Source organism: Ursus maritimus, unplaced genomic scaffold, assembly GCF_017311325.1.
Source record: "Ursus maritimus isolate PB19 unplaced genomic scaffold, ASM1731132v1 scaffold_15, whole genome shotgun sequence".
Taxonomy (NCBI): domain Eukaryota; kingdom Metazoa; phylum Chordata; class Mammalia; order Carnivora; family Ursidae; genus Ursus; species Ursus maritimus.
In genome coordinates, this window is record NW_024423897.1 from 6,688,964 (window position 1) to 6,707,530 (window position 18,567).

The 18,567-nt window shown below is 42.1% G+C and overlaps 1 protein-coding gene across 1 annotated transcript in view; it reads left to right on the forward strand.

Annotated features, from left to right (window-relative positions):
- The window catches only part of SLIT3 (slit guidance ligand 3), a 584,433-nt gene that overhangs the window by 39,515 nt on the left and 526,351 nt on the right, over positions 1-18,567 (forward strand). The window contains exons 2-3 of the mRNA XM_040630315.1: positions 5,903-5,974; positions 12,165-12,236. Coding sequence (XP_040486249.1) covers positions 5,903-5,974; positions 12,165-12,236 — 144 coding nt within the window. The remainder of the gene's footprint in view (positions 1-5,902; positions 5,975-12,164; positions 12,237-18,567) is intronic.

Below are 18,567 nucleotides of genomic sequence, written 5' to 3' on the forward strand. Positions count from 1 at the left end.
TGAAACCCAGAAGGCATCACTCTGTATACACGTGCTGTATGGGGGCAGGTGGTCTTAAAGTCTGATCCGAACTGATGGTGTATTCTCTAACTTTGTAGGTTGCACCATCATAGAGAAACATCTTTTTTTTTTTTTTTAAAGATTTTCTTTATTCATTTGACAGAGAGAGAGACAGCCAGAGAGAGAGGGAACACAAGCAGGGGAGTGGGAGAGGAAGAAGCAGGCTCCCAGTGGAAGAGCCTGATGTGGGGCTCGATCCCAGGACTCCGGGATCACGCCCCGAGCCGAAGGCAGACGCCTAATGACTGAGCCACCCAGGCACCCCAAGAAACATCTTTTTTTTTTGACACCAGTCCTAACTTCCACCTCTGCATCCTCTCCCTGCAAGTTGTTGTCTGTGAGTGAAAAATTAACGACTCTGACTGCTGTTTAGAATGTACTTCCTCACATAGTTTATCTATCGAGCCTCATGGTAATCCTGTAGCGCTGGTGTTCTTGGTCATATTTTATAAAAGTCTCAACAATAATACGAACAACTGGGGTTAAACAAGTTTAAGTGACGTTCCCAGAGTCACCCAGCTAAGAAGGAAGAGGGGACTCAAATCTATATCTTCTGGGTTTGGTATTGAAGCCCTTTTCTCCACACTACACTGTTTTTACTGCTCTCTCTTCCCAGATGTGCCACAGCAAAAAGAACATTTTGCTGGAATGCCACAGAATGAATCAAAAGAAGAATGTGAATATACGTGTGCCAAGTTAGGGACAGTGGCCTGCCCCAGAACATTTTTGTTTCATTTTTCCAATGTTGTTCTGAATTCCTCATCCTCCCCACCCCATCCAAGGTGTCAAACAGATGTGAAAATACCACAAAGCTGCGACTCACAGCACTGGTTGATGATTCACTGATTGGGATGGGGAAAAATAATGCAGGAGATTACCCTGGCGATGCCTGTTTATATAGGCAATATGGTAGATGATGAGCAACATGGCAGAAACCAGACATGGATAAAAACAGCAGGAAAGCACCCTCACCCCATCTAGCTTGCAGAGGGTCTCAGTACCCCCACTGGCCCAGACCTCACTGGGAGACAAAAAAGGAAATGGGCCATCTTGGCTGGAATGGGAAGCAATGAAGTCACCAGGAGTGCCCTTTGCTTTCTTCAAGATGGGATGGGAAATTCTATTCTGTACTGTTCTGTTCTATTTATTTATTCATTTATCCATTCATTTTTCTTTCAGTCAGCAGTTAACCTGATATAGTAGAAAATGCTTAGAGTCTAGCTAAAGATGGGGAGCATGATGTGATAAAAAAACATGTCCTCTGCATTCAGAGATCCCAAGTTCACATCCCAGCCATTGCCACTTACTGGTTATATGACTTCATGGCAAGTTGCTTTATTAGTAAAATCTAAACTGGATTGGGGTGGGGGAAATTATGCGTCAGCTTCCTCATGTGAAGAATGGGATAATAATAGTACCTACCACGTATGATTGCTGTCTGGATAAGAGAAAATGAACATACAGTTTTTAGTACAATGGCTGGTGTATAGTTTGGGCCCAGCAAACATCAGCTCTTATTAAAGCTTATCTTCAGTATTTTTATCTGTTTAAGGAAGATAATTACACCTACTCTTCAGAACTGTTGCAAAGAGAAAGAAAAAAAAAAAAAGATGAAAAGATCCTGACTCAAAGACATTGCATTTGTCAGTGTAGACTGCTATAACAAATACGCCCAAAATTTCAGTAGCTTTAAGAATTATTTCTTTAATGTGTCCGAGTTTTATATAGGTAAATGGAGAGACAGGGGAGGGGAGGTCTGTATTCCATGCAGTTAATCAAGGACCCAGGGTCTTTCTGTCTGCCATTCTTAGAGTCCTCCACTGGATTTACTGAATTCAGCCCAAGCAGGGTGAAGAAAAAGAGCATGGAGGATTGGGCAGGAAGTGTTATTGGTCAAGCCTGAAGGCAGCATATATAACCTCTGCCCATGTAATATTGAGAACTCAGTCACATGGTTTCACCTCCCTGCCAGGGAGACTGAGAAATGTATGCTATCTGTGTACACCAGAGGAAAAATGATTTGGGGGACAACTTGCCAGTCTCTGCCACAATGTTCAATGAATGGTACCCACTACTGTGATTACTAATATAACACCAGGGTGATTCTCATGGTGTCCTAAGGCTCATTTGGAGAGATAGGCAACCCTAATTATGCAGTCTTTACCCCCTAAGAACCTGAGAGAAGGGCAGTTCTTTTTTATTCCTAGAATGACAGGGTGTTTTTGGCCCCTGTGAGCCATCTTTGACCATAATGACAGGACTGAGGATTTCAAGGGTGACAGGCAAGCACAGAAGGGACACACCATTGAGAGTCATGTGAAGGGAGTTCCATTGTTAATGGTAAATTTAACATTCAAAAGGTGTCTTTCTCTTCCTTTCTCTTCCATCTCTCTTTTGTTGCCAGGCGAATCACTCCAAAACTTAACGGCTTAAGACACAGTGCTCCTTTTAGTATTCTCCCTTACAGCTTCTGTGGGCAGGAATTCAAGAGTAGTTCAGCTGGGTGATCTGGCTCAGCGTTTCTCATAAGTCATAGCCAGATGGTAGCTGGAGCTGGAATCTCAAAGGTGTTTGTACTTACATACCTGACCTCTAGGCTGGAAAAAATCAAACAGCCAGTGTGAAACCACACGGGCTCCTCCAGCACCTCTCTGTCTCTCCCTGTCTCTGTCTCTCTCTGTCCTCTCACATGGTCTTACCAGTGGTAACTCTAGGCCTTCTGGCAGTTGCTTGCTGCCTTTTCTAATCCAGCCTCAGAAATTCCACAACATCATTCCTGCCCCAGGCTTGTCTAAGCAGTCATGAGGCCTGCTCACTTTCAAGGGAAAGGGACATAGTCTCCACCTCTCGAGGGCAGGCTTGTCAAAGAAACAACTTGCAGACGTGTTTTAATGCCACCCTGCTTCCCTATCCCACCACTAGAATTGCACTGGCTTCCCATCTAGTGATCATGCTTGCAGATGGTTAGAACTCACACGAGGCTCAGATATACTGATTCTGATTCCATCAAAGACCAAAGCTAAAGGCTAAGAAATCGGTCTGAAGTTCCAGAGTAGCCTGGACTGGAACAGTGGGGGCTGGGAGAGCAACGGGAGCATGAGGTAGTGCAGCCTCTTCTTACTGTCTATTTAATTAATTCCCATTTTCAGCCAAGCCTGCCTGCAGTCAAGGTTCTGTGCCTCTCCCCATCCAAGGTTGCAAGTAGGAGAGGCTTACATAAAGCATGGAGGCTCAGAGAAGTTAAGTAAAATACTGAAACTCACACAGCTGGGAGTAGGGAGTGGGGAGGAGATTTGAACCATGACCTGTCTCACCTCAAAGCCCAGGAGCGTGCTCCCTGACCTCCTTCCTGGCAGTCGGGCAGTGTGTGTGCTGACAGGGCAGCAGAAGATTTGGAAATAGGTGTCTTAGAAATGTGAGAGGGAGGGGCAGCATGAGGGGGCTGCTTGTGGTGCCATCTTACTACTTCTTAGTCACAAAATGTACCCCTCTTACATCTATAGGAAGATCGTCTCCTGGAGATCCCAGGATTCATCTGTAGGCACAGAGTTTGGGATGGTGCAGGCAGCTGCTCTTGATGCATTGAAATTTCAGGGTGGAAGCGGGGGGTGCAGGTTAGAAGGGTGTAGTTCAACTAATGATAGTAACAATAGCTGCCATGATTGAGTCTCTAACAAGGGCCAGGCAAGCTCTGTGTATGTGTCATTTCCTTTGACCTTCATAAAAACCCGTGAGGTTGAGGTAATCACCCCCAGTTTGTGGATGGAGAAGATGAAGTGAACAGCCCATAGGTCACTCAGGAGGTGGCAGGGCAGGGATTCAAACTCAGGGCTGCTTGCCTCTGAAGCTCTGCCTCCTAAACAGAGACTGTGTACCAGGGCAACCCCACAACCTGTCCCCAGCCCCTAGTCCCCAGTGTTTCAGCAGCACACTTTATGCCGCTTCACATAATAAATATTAATTGAAAATATTGGTGCCACAGCCACCAGCACAAACTGCTGAGATATCATGCTGTGTCCTGGTAATTAAACCCTTAGTTGCATTGTCATATCTGCAGTTTTCACTGTCCCCAAACATCAGTTCCAATTGAGACAGGAGTTGAGAAGAATACTCGGGATGAGTATGAGTGTGCACACATTCCTATCTGTGTGCCGCTGTCTGATCCTCACTCAGGCAACCTTTCTTTATTTCTCTGTGTAATTTGTGCTCTTCCTTTACCAGCACTCAACTTAGTCTGAGAAGTCTATATCCTGCCTCTCTCCCTCACAGGCTAGTTAAGAAACACTTGATTGCTATTTTGGGTAGTAGAAAACTGGGTGAGGAAGGGAGGTGGTTCCCAGGTAAGGTTACCCAAGGACTCACTTGATTTTTATTTTGGTATTATTTTCAATATCAGGAGAATAACCCCTCCTCATAAAAAGTGCTGGAATCTGAAGACTGTTTCCCTGTCCCTTTGATACGCTGTAGAGCTCACAAACCCCTCTGAGGCATGACTGCAGGATGGCAACTGTAGGCCCTGGCTAGGAAAACCTAAGAAGTAGGTTGGGGATGAGGATCTGTCATGGGGATCTGTCATGGGGAAAATGGCCTCATTAGTTCCTGAATGTTCAGGAAAAGAGCAAAGCCAGTTTACAAGTAACTTGTTGAAACTCCAAGGTGGCCAAAACTCTGAAAATTTCTCAAGAAGGTATGGTAGATAGGAATTAGTCAGCATCCATTATTGGGAATTCTAACATATTATTCATGGTCTTATTTTTTTTTTATTTTTATTTTTTTTTGCATCTAGTCTTAGATAATGTTAGTGGACACAGAATATATATACCGTTATTCATAGGTTCATTCCTGACTTTGGTTTTTTCTAACCCTGGTTTTCTGACACCCATGGTGCCCCTTCTCCCCAACACAAATACCACCATAATGCTTTCAATTCTTCCATAGCAAATTCTTCTCTTTGGGACCATTTATAGTGATGTAAACCTACTAGCTGAGGCAGGAGCAATCCACGTAACTGTCTTTACCTAATGTCTGAGATGAGCAAAGGTCCCTCTGCTATGTGCTAGGCACATACTCTCTATATTGGGCTATGGAAATTAAATGAGATATTACCTTTGCCCTCAGGGAGTTTGCAGACTAGCTGGAAAATAAACAAATACCTAGGTAGGTACTAAAGTCAGTCAAGATTCTTTTGGTTTCGAGTGATAGAAAATTCAACTCAAACTGTTTTAAGACAGAATATAAGGGAGATGGGATAGATTGGCTCATGGAATTTCAAAATGCAGAAGTACCTGGCTTCAGGCGTGGGTAGACCCACATACCCGTAGGATAGCACCAGGAGTCAGTCTCTCTTCGACTCTGGAAAACTCTCTCTTCATGGTGGCAAGATGCTTTCTGGCAGTGCTGAACAGGTTGGAAACCCAGTGGGGAGAGAACTATTGGGAATTTGAGTCATGTGTACTTTCCTGAAACAAATACTGTGGTCAGAGGGAGGCAAGATGCTTATAAGCCTAGCCTGGATTAGGTCTGGACCTGGGAAGAGGGGTCAGCCCACTTATGTGACATGATCTGAGAGTTGAGGGAGGGGACTTCCAAAGAAAAAGTTGTTACCCAAAGAAGGGGCAACAGAAGCCAGGCAGCTAAATATAGCAGGGCTCTAGTGTATACATAATGGGTAGCTTATTCCATACAGTATCCTTAAGGTTGGTTGGGCATGCTCAGGGGATGACATTAATCACTGGAATTACCTTCTGCTTGACAAGTAACATTCCTTCAAGCCAATTTGAGTTGAATAGATCATAAGTGTAACCTGCAAAAAAATCTGACCCAAATGTGCTCTCTATTCCAGTGACCTGGACAGAAATAATATTACCAGGATCACCAAGATGGACTTCACTGGACTCAAGAACCTCCGAGTCTTGTAAGTAACACATGGCTCTTTGACGCATTTTCATTTTCAGCTCTTCAGCCTTGTGAAAATGTTCTGCTGCCCTGACATCGCACCCCTATGCACTGGGTGACAGGAATTTACCATTCTGCAACAGAAAACCCTTCATTAGTGTACCCAGGTTTTCACAAGTATCTCATTCTGTGTCTCCATGCTGCCAGCTGGGCTAGACCGGTGGAAGAAGTCAGTTCCAGTGACAGGGAAAACAGAAGTCTCTACACGAATAAATCAACATGCCCAGCTTCTAGGATGACAGCAATGTCAGCTTGACTAACCATGTTACTCTTCCATAGAGATTATAATTTCTTCTCCAGCCTGTGCATTAAAAGAGCAATCAGAATGAATGTTATTTATCTTGTTGCTTACTGGAGAAGGGAGAAGGCTGGGAGAGAGTCAGACAGGGTTAGAGCCCCTGCTGCATGTACACCCACAGCCGTACAGACAGGAGCAAAATTTGAGATGGCTATTGATGCAACCAGAGAGCAAGGAATATCAGGTTTCCTTGCTAAATATTGAACACCTTCACCCATCCCTAAGTCTGTGAGTATTAAGAATATGCCTAAATGCTTGTCCATTGGCAAGTATGAGACATTTAGAGGTATGAGCAAGGAGCAATCGGAGCCTCTCTCCTACTTGACTCAGAGGTTGATTTTGCCCCGTAAGTGTGGCTCCAGACCTGAAGCACCATCTAGACTATCTGGCCGCTGCCTTGGTGTTTGTTGTGTCATGGAAACCTGGGTGGCAAATCCCTACTAGAAGCAGCAGCTAAAGTCTTGGTATCTGAAGCCACTGCTTTCTTTTTACTAACAGCTCATTGTAATACAAAGAATTTTATTGTAGGGACAGAAAGTACCAGGTTCTGGTCCTGCATCAAAATTAACTGCCCGCATGATCTTGGGTGAATCACTATACCTCTTTGGGCCTCAGTTTTTTCATCTGTAAGTTAAGGAATGATAGTCCTAGTTCGGTAGGGCTACCATAACAAAGGACCACACAGTGGGTGGCTTAAACAACAAAAATGATTGGCTCACAGTTTCTGAGGCCAGAAATCCAAAATCGGGGTGTCAACGGGGTTGGTTCCTTTTGAGGGCTGAGAGGGAGGATCTGATCTAGCCCCTCTTCTAGCTTCTTGTGGCCTCAGGAATCCCTGGTTTCTAGATGGTTGTCTTCTCCCTGAGTCTCTCACATTGTCTTCCTTCTATGCATGTCTCTGTTCACATTTTCCCTTGTTATAAGGACACCAGTCATATTAGATTAGTGTACACCCTAATGACCCCATTTTAACTGAATTATCTCAGTGAGGACCATATCTCCAAATAAGGTCACACTATGATAGCCTGGGGATTAGGACATCAACACATAAATTTGGAGGGGGAATATAATTCCACTCATAACAAATAGTCAGAAGTCCTCCTATATCTCACAGTTGCGCATTTAATGCTTTATGGTTTTATCATTTTCATGACGTCTGTTTGTTCTCGCTGCAACTTGTGGAGTATTACTTTCATAGCATTGCTTTTGTGATTGAGAAGTAGATAGTGGTAACAATGGTGATGATAACCAACATATGTATGGTAACCTTTCGCAGACGAAGCTCTCTGTTATATGGTTATTAATCCCTATATGCGCAAAGGAAACAGACATGGTTGGTTAAGTTGTCCCAGCTTCACATGGCAGGTAATACTAAGGAGAAATCAGAACCCAGAACGTGTGCTTTCTAACCTCTGTGCAGAGCTACTGTCCATTTACATTATAGAAATTTTAGACAACCAAGAAGGAATAGTCTACCCATCTTATAAATGCAGCCCTGATGTGCAAGTAAGTGGCTTACCTGAGTTTCCCTGAACACCCGTGTGTGGGAACACTAGGATCTGAATGTTGGGCCTCCGGATAGCAGATGTTTTCTCCTTGATCTATTCTCCAGATGTGACGTGTTCACACTCCTCTCACCATCCTCAGGAGGAAGGTAGTGGGGGCAGCAGAGGGACCCTCTACCCTCTGCCGAGTCTTTTGCCGTAAGCAGTCACGTGTCTGTCAAATGACTGGCAGCTCTCATGAGAAGTGTGTGGGTCAGAATTGAGACTGGGATAGGTTGAGGGAATTCCATGGCTCAGTTTTAGAGTCACTTTTATTAAAGAGATAGAGGTGGTAAACTCCTGATTACAGGTCATTTGACAACTTAAAGAACAAACATTTAACTTTTCTCTTTGTTTCCATTTCCCCCCTTGCATCTGTGAGAGATTTCCTTGCATGCAAGTCAGAAATTTCACCTAATGCTTCATTTTCTAACCAAGTCAGAAAAGAAAACCTTTTGATTTTCTTACATTACATCAGAAAAGCTAATAAAAATTCCAATTTCCATATCTGCTCTCTGCAAATAGAAAGTTTAAAATAATCAAAAAAGATTGTATTAATATCCTCTGGAGGGTCTACAAAACATTCCTTCGACTCCAGTTTATCTTTCGTTTAATTGGCACATTCTTCTTATTTTGATAAGCAACACCAAACACTCGCCTTTCCCCCACTTTATAGACTCTGTTAATATACTGTGTTTCAACTCAAAGACAATCCCATTCAAGAGGCCCTTTATTACTGTGAAAGAATCTGCTAGGTGGGGTAGCTGAAATGCTTTCTCACACCAGTAAAATACCCAGACATTTAAACCATATTTTCCCTCAATCTATTCTTTTTAGCTGAGTAACCTAGACAACTATCTTTTTTGAAAAGCTTTCATCACACCTTGGCACATTCCCTATATGTTTCTTATTTACAATTTATAGTGAAGCCAGAAAAGACTCAATAGTCTTGAATAATTTGAGCTTGCCACCTATTTCCATGCAGAACTGTTAATAGAGTGCAGGTGAATGGACAAAAGCAGATAAAATGGAGATTGGGGAACTTTGGTCTCATCCAAAGGCAATTTTCCCCAAATAAAGTACCTTCAAGGGGAATATATAAGAATTGCCCATAACAATTCTTTCTGCCACAGGGTGGGATTAGGAAAAAGATCTCTTCTGGTGTTATCAATTATATTCCCTTTCATAGTAATATGTTGCAAGAACTCTGCTATGCCCACAATATGGGAGCCAGCTTTATCCCAAATGGGGTTAATAAAAGAGTTAAACTCCTCCCCAGCCATCATCACATGGGGTGATTTCCGATTCTGATCCAGTGTTAAAACTAAAAAAATAACAAGGCCAAAAGAGCTGAAAATGAACACAGTCTGTTTGTCTCTAACTCAGAACAGACTCAAACCATGGAGAGCCCTTCTGGGCATCCAACCTTTCCTGGATCCCTGACCTCCTGCATCTGGTCAGTAAAATGAGAGTGATATCAGTGACATTAGCCCAAGCTCCTGAATTGCATCTCAGCCTAGAAGTCTGGATGAAAGGTTCACAGCTTCATTCATTCATTCATTCATTCATTCATTCATTCATTCATCAGGTTTTGATTATTTATTGTACCTTTAAAAGTCAGGTAGTAGGCTGGACACTGATAGGTCCAGGAAGTAGATCTAGAAAGGGACCTTAGCTACCTTACCAGTCAGGATTCCAGCAGGAAAGAGATGACACTCACTTAGGACAAATAAGGAGCGCTAAATAAAGAATTATTTACAAAGATGTGGGCAAAGTTAAGAGAAACCAAGAAGACGTGGTGCAGTTTCCTGGGGCTAGCAGCAAGGAGCCACAGCAGTCCTCTGGGCCTCAAGGAGCAGTGGGAGGAAGTGGTTATCTGAGCCCACACAGGTAGGAACTACCTGACAGGATCTGTGGTCTTAGGTAGAGGGACACAGTCAATCTGAAGTTACTTGGCAGGGAAGGAGGTAGGAATACATCCCCGAATATCACTCCATCCCACCCTCTTATTTTCTGCTGGTATCTTCCATTGGCTGACTCAACTGGAAACCAGAGTCAAAGAAACTTCTTGAAGTGATAAAAATTAGCCTCCCTGAGCCTGAGCAACGTAAAGAAGGGGTAGATATCTAATACAGATATATTTGCATTTTTCGACTCCCCTTTCTGAAAGAAGCTAGTAGTGTTATATTAATTAGTACAGAATTAAAAAATTCATCATAGGAGGTTGAAGTTAAACTCTTTCAAAAACCCAGAAGAATATCACACTCAGTCACTCTAGTGTTGCTCCTTATTAAAATTGGGAACTTATGACAACAAGCACTGTGATGGATTGATTGATAGTAACCCCCCCCCCCAAACAAATCCCCAGTCACTAATATTGAACTGGTTCCCTATTTAGCGAGATATGCTAGTGTGAGTCCGTTGGCATTCCAAGGCCCTTCTTGCCATATGGCAGAATAGAGAGAAAGACAAGGGAAGGAAAAAAACATTTATTAAGCCTCTAATTGTACTCCAGATCCTGGACTAGATCATTTACACACTTTATTCCATTTTTATCCTCACAAGGACTTATGAGATGTTTGTTTGTTTGTTTGTTTTTAATTTTACAAATGAGGAAACAGAGTCCCTGAGATGTTGACTAGATAGCCCAGTGTCACACCATCAGCTCGTAAGAAAGCAGGACAGGGGTTTTACACCAGAATTGACAAGCACATCAGGCTGGGGGTTAGAGAGTCTGTCCTGGTTGGCTCTGTGACTTTATATGAAGAGTTTCTTCTTGGGCAAGTCTCTTAGCCTCCCTACTCCATGGTGTCCATATCTGTTAAGCGAGAAGCCTATAAGGGGCCAGAGGGACAGGAATGTATGAACCGGAGTGGATGAGGACTGAAGCAGACTGAGGGGCTCTTGTGCCCTGTCTGACCACATACTCAGTTCCCACCACAACACAGGAGCTAAGTTTTCAAAAGGAGTTTCTTTTGTGATGTGTGTGTGTGTGTGTGTCTGTGTGTATGATATTGATTTTTAATTGTTTGCGAAAAACTCACAAAAAACGTAAAATGTCACTGAACCCAAACACAATACCCTTATCACTCTGGTAGTCTGACTCAGACACTTCATATGTCCTAGACTAGCCTTTTCCTTGATAGAAAATCAATATGTTATATGCCCCAAGGCATCTTTAGTTTTTCATTATTCAAAAGCCTTTATTAAGTGGCTGCTGTGCTAGGCAACTGTGTTAGGGCAAAGAGGATGATAATGAGTCCTTAGGCGTGGGGAAGATGGACTTGAAACTAAACACAAGAAACAAAACACAAGCCCAAGAAATACAGGGGTTACAAAATTCCTCGGAGGTGGTGGGCTAGCATGGATGGAATCATTTTGAATGAAGGCCAAGCTTCCTTAAAGCTGCTCAGAGCACCTCTCCTCCTGCCTAATCCAGGGGTACCCACAGCTCTTCCTAAACTCCACCTTCCAAAGACACATCCTTCAAACACAACTTCATCTCCCTAAGTCTCATTCAGCCAGCAGGATTTGTCCTGGATGGAAACTGGGCAACCTCACTGCTTCCCTTCCCTCACTGCTTCCCTTAGCCTAGCTAATCCAATTTAAGCTGCCATTGTGTGTGTGTGTATGTGTGTGTGTGTTTTAAGTTAGGGAAACAAATGTTTCATTGTATACTCACTTCTTACGATATGCCACATGCCTCACTTAAGCAAAGTGTTTAGGTTTTTAATCATCTGACATGGAGGTCAGGAGAGTCTGTGGCTGGACTAGCTTTCGTGACCATCACCCGCACATTGGGAACAGCCAGGCCCTGGGCGAGGAGAGTTCCTGGCACAGGCAATTGTCCAACAGTAGGGTCACCCTTTCTGCTAGGTGACCCAGAGACAGAGTACACAGAGAAGGCCTTTTTTAATGAAGTATTTTTACATCCTTAGAGGAGGGAGCTCCAAGGGAAGAGATGCTGAATATATGTGTGGTTTTTATAAGAAGCAGCTTTTACCTCTTCCTTTTCTGTGCAACATCCTGCAGTGCTTGGGGGGACATTTGCTGGGAACATTCTTAAAATAGAGGCATGGAAACCAATCTGTCAGGTAGAAGTGTGCAGGCGGCGAAACCCTGGTTACCGTGACACCAAGCTGGCATGTGAATTATCTTGTCCCACCAGACTGATCCCGGCTGGGGAGTGGGGGGTAGGGCAGAGTGTTGTGGGAGGGGCCGAGTGACCATGCCTGCTGGGCCTGAAGCCTAGCATGAAGACCCCTGAGGCCCCTTGTCCTTGACCGCTGCTGTTTCTGTGGTTCTAGGCATCTGGAAGACAACCAGGTCAGCGTCATCGAGAGAGGCGCCTTCCAGGATCTGAAGCAGCTGGAGCGATTGTAAGTACAATATAACCTCCTTTCTTGAAAAGTCTTTTTTTTTTTTTTTTTTTTTTGGTAAATTGACTTCATTGCGACCTTGCCAAAAAAAAGTCTCTAATGCTTAATGAAATGTTTGCTATTTTATTTAAAGCACAGTAGATACATGTTAAAGAGACACTGAGATCCTTTTAAACTCTTTATTTTATTTTTTTAAAACTCTTTTTCTTTAAAAGATGCTAGAATTGGCATCTGGGGTTTATTTTTCTTCTTCCCATGCTTGAGCTGTTGCTATTGATATCTGTACATGGGGCTGGTTCTTGCCCAAGCCTCTTCCCTTTGCAGAGGATGGAAGCCAGCAGTGGGTTTTGCTGTCATGGAGGCCAGTGTTAGATGTTCGCTATTCCCCTGCCCCTCCTCCCGGTGCCGCCTCTGCCCCTCACGGGAGAGGAAGGATGGGAGAGTGGGCAGTCCCTTCAGTGTTCCTGTATCTCCTCTGAGCATCAGCCTGTGTCAGGAAGCCCGCATGTTTCCACGAAAGAATGTGGTGCCAGCGTTTAAAAATAGGTTGCTGTTCTGACTATCAGAGGGAGAGACGAAGAGGGGTGGGGATGGAGATTGATGGAGCCTCCATTTGTTTTGATGATTAATGCTTTTGCAGAAAACTCTTGGGTCACTCGGATGGGGCTGCTGCTCAGATGGTTAAGTGGGCAGCTTCACCTTTCCTCAGTTAATCACATCTGGCAGCTCATAACATCTGGATATTTGCTTCCTGCCCTCCAAGTGAGGCTTGTCCCCAAGAACACTTAGTCATGCCAGTGGGCGGCTCTCTTCCTTGTTTCCCTCTGCATCCTGGTTGGCCTGACATTTCAGCCTCTTTCTCCTGAAGTCGGGGCACAGGGCTGCAACAGCTCACTGCTCCCCCAGCCTCCCTAGAAGGATCTTGCTCGTTTTACCTGTCCTGTTGCCAAATCTCATCTATAGATATGGGCTTGGGTCATATGGAGGGCCTGCCACAAACATGTTAGCTTTGTGATCTGCCATCTTTTCCCTTGGACTCATCGCATCTGGGGCCACACGGGTATTACCCAGCAAAACCTTGTACTCCCCTGCTTTGGGTGAACCATCTCATTTATTGCTCTCCATCTGGGTCAAAGGTCAGCGTATGTTCTGTTGTTGGTTTAAAAACATGACATTTATTTCCTATAAAGGAAAAAAGTTCTAAAAATAATGAATGCTGCCTCTGTTTACACTTTTATTTTTAAGTTTCTTGAAACTTAAATTCGCCTTATTTAGACCAAGGAAAAAATGAAAGTATTTGTTGAACCTGGTTCCTTTGTATGAGGTATTCAACATGTCTATGGAAGACTAAATATATAGTTCTTTGTGAAAAGGCCACTTCTTGCTTAGTCTTCTGATTAGAAGGGTAAAAAAAAACTCCTAATTTGTTCGTTTCACGATTGTTGGGAGGGAGCTCATTGATAATTGAGTACCTTGGACATGCTTGGAACTGTGCTGATATTTTATATGCTATCTCTTTTTTTATCCCCACTAAATTCCTATGAGGTGTTATTACCCTCATTTTGCAGATGAAGAAACAGAGGCCCAGGGAGATGAAGCCAAAGAATTGTCAGGGGTGGGGAGGAGGGAGGAGCCAAGATTCAAAGCCACATCTGTCTGACATCAAAGCCCACGCCCTTTCTTACTTCTGTGTTTCGGACGTTAGATGAAGTGTGATCTTTAGCAGCGGCCCTGCAAATGGCCTCTCACATACCCACTTAACTCCAGGGAATATCAGTGAAATATGCTGGCAAAAGGCACTTTTCTTTGGCTTGGTGAACACAGCAGAAATACCGAGCATGTCTGCGGGACTGAGGGGCTTATAGTTGCGGGGGAGACCTGGCTATTTCTCTCCTTCGGTATATTAGGAGGCTAATGCTCGCTGCTATACTAGATAAATCCTCAAATCTCATGGCTTAACACAGACGTTTACTTCTTATTCATATCCAGCCTAGTAAGAGTATTCTTGGTTGCTGGGCCTCTCTCCTCCAAGGGGGGACTCAGGAACACAGGCTCCTTTCACTCCTCAGCTCTGCCATCTTTAAACCTTGGCTACCAAGGTACCAGTGTTTGTCTGAATCAGGCCATTGGAAGGGAAAACAGCATGAAGGATTGCACATGGGAGGTTTTTATGGGCCAGACCTGGAATGAGTACATAGGACTTCCAGTATTACATACCTTGGATTAGAAGTTGTTCACATGGCCACAGTAAGCTGCAGAAGATGCTGGGAAAGGTAATCAGGTTATGTATGCCCAGGAAGTAGAGGAAACAGAATTAGTGAACAGCTAACCAGTCTCTGAGTTATACTGTAAGTGACCTAACGAAGTACTTGGGCAGGAAGAAGAATGAAAGTATAGGTAGCTGGACCAGTATGCACAGTTGGATGGGCCCCCTTAGTTAAGGCTTTCCAGTGTCAGTGAGAGAGGGTGTGTGTGACATTATCTTGACATGTTAATCTGGTGTTGGTTATCTGGTCTGTCCTCAGACACACTGAGAGCTATAGAATGGGAAAATATAACATATTTGGTGCTAACAACTGAAGAAGTAGATGGCTGATTGTGCCATCTGTAGCTCTCACTCCTGACTTACCTTACTTGTGTCTCTATATTCAGTAGTAGATTCATCTTTATTGATCATACTCTGAAATATAGCCTGAAAATTATATGGGTTTTGATAATTCATTTCTGGAGTATTGATTTTCATTATGAATGGTCTTTATTGGTTTGATCTCTTGAGCCGTTAATGGGAAAGCAAAGAGGATTCTGTCACTCAGGTCTCAAATCAGAGTTCTCCATTCTTCCATGAAAGGGACTCTGCTGCAGACTGAGTCATGTGCCCCTCCTCACATACGACAATGATTGTCCTTATCACAGCAGTTATCATACCATCTGTTAATTCCCTATTTGCCTATTGTCTCTCTCCAAAACCATGAGTATATTGAAGTCAGAAATCATGTTTCATTAGGTCTTAATCTCAAAGCTTTGCACAAGGCATGATAGTAAGTACTTGTGGAATACTTATCAAATAGTTGGGTTTTTGTTCTATACTAGTGGTTCTGAACTGGAACCAATAACCCCCCCCCCAGCCACCCAGAGGACACTTGGCAATGTCTGGGATATTTTTGGTTATGACAACTGGAGTGTGGTACTGGTATATAAGGGGTAGAGGTCAGGAATGCTGCTAATGCACAGGACATCCTACAATGCACAGGACGGCTCCCATAACAGAAATTTATCTGGTCCAGAGTGTTCACAGTGCTGAGGTTGAGAAAGGCTGTTCTTTACCTACTGTGTATCAGATAGCATCACAGACACTTGACATATGCCATCTCATTTAATCCATACAACAATTTTTCAAGGTTAGAATTACTGTGTCCCTGATGTGACAATATAAAATTCAAAGCATTGGCTATAAAGTGTTGTTGCTAAGTGTGTCTCCCCTACATCTAATTTAGCTACATCTCCCTTTTGGTTTCCTAAGAGTAGACAGGATAGAGGACCAAGTTAAATGAAACCAAGAGGAACAAGTAAAATCCTATAGATGGAAAATTCTACAAGACAACTGCCTTGGTCTCTTCAAAAAATCAATGTCATGAAAGAGATGGGAGTTGACTGTTATAGATTAAAAGAAGCTTAAGATAGCAACAGTAGTCGGGGCACCTGGGTGGCTCAGTCGTTAAGCGTCTGCCTTTGGCTCAGGGCGTGATCCTGGTGTTCTGGGATCAAGCCCCGCATCAGGCTCCTCCACTGGGAGCCTGCTTCTTCCTCTCCCACTCTCCCTGCTTATGTTCCCTCTCTCGCTGCCTGTTTCTCTCTCTGTCAAATAAATAAATAAAATCTTAAAAAAAAAAAAAAAGAAAATGAAACAGTAGCAAAAAGTTGGGAGGGTCAATGGAGTTTAAGTGTTCTAAGATCTTTGAATTATCCAGGCAATGATAATAGCACTAATGTTTATTGCCTTATTAAATCAAGGATACATGTTGCAACCTGTAGGATAGCCTCTAAAAGGAACAGTTTAAAAAATATAATAACCTACTAGAGGGAGAAAAGACATAGAATGATACATAGAAAAATATGGTTAATTCAAATAAGGGATAAAGAGAAAGAAAAAGGAACATAGAACAAATGAGACAAAGAGAAAATAAATAGTAAGATGATGATCTTAAACACAAAAATATCATAATTATTGTGTATGTAAATGGATTAATCCTCCACTTAAAAGACAGAGTGGATAAAAAACAAACAATAATTATATGCTTTTTACAAAGACAAACATTAAACAAGAAGATAGAGAAAAATTGAAAGTAAAAGGATAGAAAAGGTACCGTGAAAATACTAAGCAAGGATGGTGTGGCTTTATTAAGACTACATAAAACAGACTTTTATTTAATTTTTTTAAGATTATTTATTTATTTATTTGAGAGATGGGGGAGAGAGAGAGCGCGAGCCCACAGAGCTAGTGAGGAAGAACCTGAGTTGGCGGGGGTGGGGGGGGGGTTGGGGATGAGAAGCAGGCTCCCTGCTGAGCACATCCCTATATGGGACTCAGTTCCAGGACCCTGGGATCATGACCTGAGCTAAAGGCAGATGCTTAACAGCCTGAGTCACCCAGGCACCCTCATAATAAAGACTTTAAAAAAAAAATAACATTATTGGAGATAAAGAGGGCTATTTCAAAATGACAAAGGAATAAATACACCAGAAAGATTTAGAGAATCTGTATTTGTATGTGTCTAAAAACATAGCCTGACAACACATAAAGCAAATATTGACAGAATTAAAAGGATAGACAAGTTTACATTCAGAGTTAAGATACTGTTCTTATAATTAATGGGATAAGGAGATATAATCATTAGTAACAATCTAGACTGTTATAATGTTAGTAATTATATGAAATACTGTTAGTAACAATATGAAACAATATGACAGAGTTTGCAAACCTGACCTAATTGATACATAGAAAACACTATAACTAGAAAAATGTAGAATAAACATTTTTTTCACGTGAGTATGAAATCTTTATCAAGCACTGGTCTACAAAGCAGTTCTCAAAAATATCAAAAGGTTGAAATCATATAGATTATTTTCTCTGGCCACAGCAGAAATATTCAAGAAGTCAGTAAGAAAACAGTAACTAGAAAATTTCAAAATATTTGAAAATTGAGTAATATACTTCAAAATAATGTCTGAATCAAAGAACATATCATAGGTGAAATTGGAAGATAGATTTTCTGAATATTAATAAACACACAATATATCACAATGTATGGATTGCAAACAAAGCCATGCTCAGAAGAAAACTGATAGACTTTAAGTTATATTATTCAGTTTATGATATATGTATGCTATCATGTATTTAAAAAGAAATAATAAAAAGTAGGAAGATTGGTAGGAGAAGAAAGGGAAGAAGGAAGTGGGGGTAAACGGAAGGGGGAATGAACCATGAGAGACTATGGACTCTGGGAAACAAACTGAGGGCTCCAGAGGGGAGGGGGTTGGGGGATTGGGATAGGCTGGTGATGGGTATTAAGGAGGGCACGTATTGCATGGTGCACTGGGTGTTATACGCAAGTAATGCATCATGGAACTTTACATCAAAATCTAGGGATGTACTGTATGGTGACTAACATAATAAAAATTTTTTATTAAAAAAAAGAAAATGGGGTAAGAAATTTAAAAAAAGAAACACTAAAATCCTTTTTCTTGTTTTTTTTATTATGTTCATTTAGCCAACATATAATACATCATTAGTTTTTGATGTAGTGTTCGATTCATTAGTTGCGTATAACACCCAGTGCTCATCACCACACATGCTCTTCTTAATACTGATCACCTGGATAAAATCTTGATAAAAGTACCCATCTTAAGAAGCTAGAAAAAGAACAAAAAAGTAGAAGGAAATCAGTAAGAGCAGAAGTATATGAAATAGAAACATACATACAATGTTTAAGAACTCTGAAAAGCCAAACTTCCATTCTTGACACAATAAAATTACAAAAACTAGCAAGACTGATCAGAAAACAAAAAAGAAAGACCAAATTGCCTATATGAAGGATAAAAAGGAGGACATATCTATGGATTTTACAGATTAAAGTGATAATAAGAGTAGATTTTGAAGAACATAGTTCAATGACTTTAAAGATTAAATAGAATTGAAAACTGAAGCAAGGAGGGGTAGAAAGTCTTTATAGTCCTATATCTATTAAAGAAATTAAATCTTTAATTAAAACATTCCACTAAACAATCTAGACTCAGATGGCTTCACTAGTGAATTCCACCAAAGTTTTAAGGA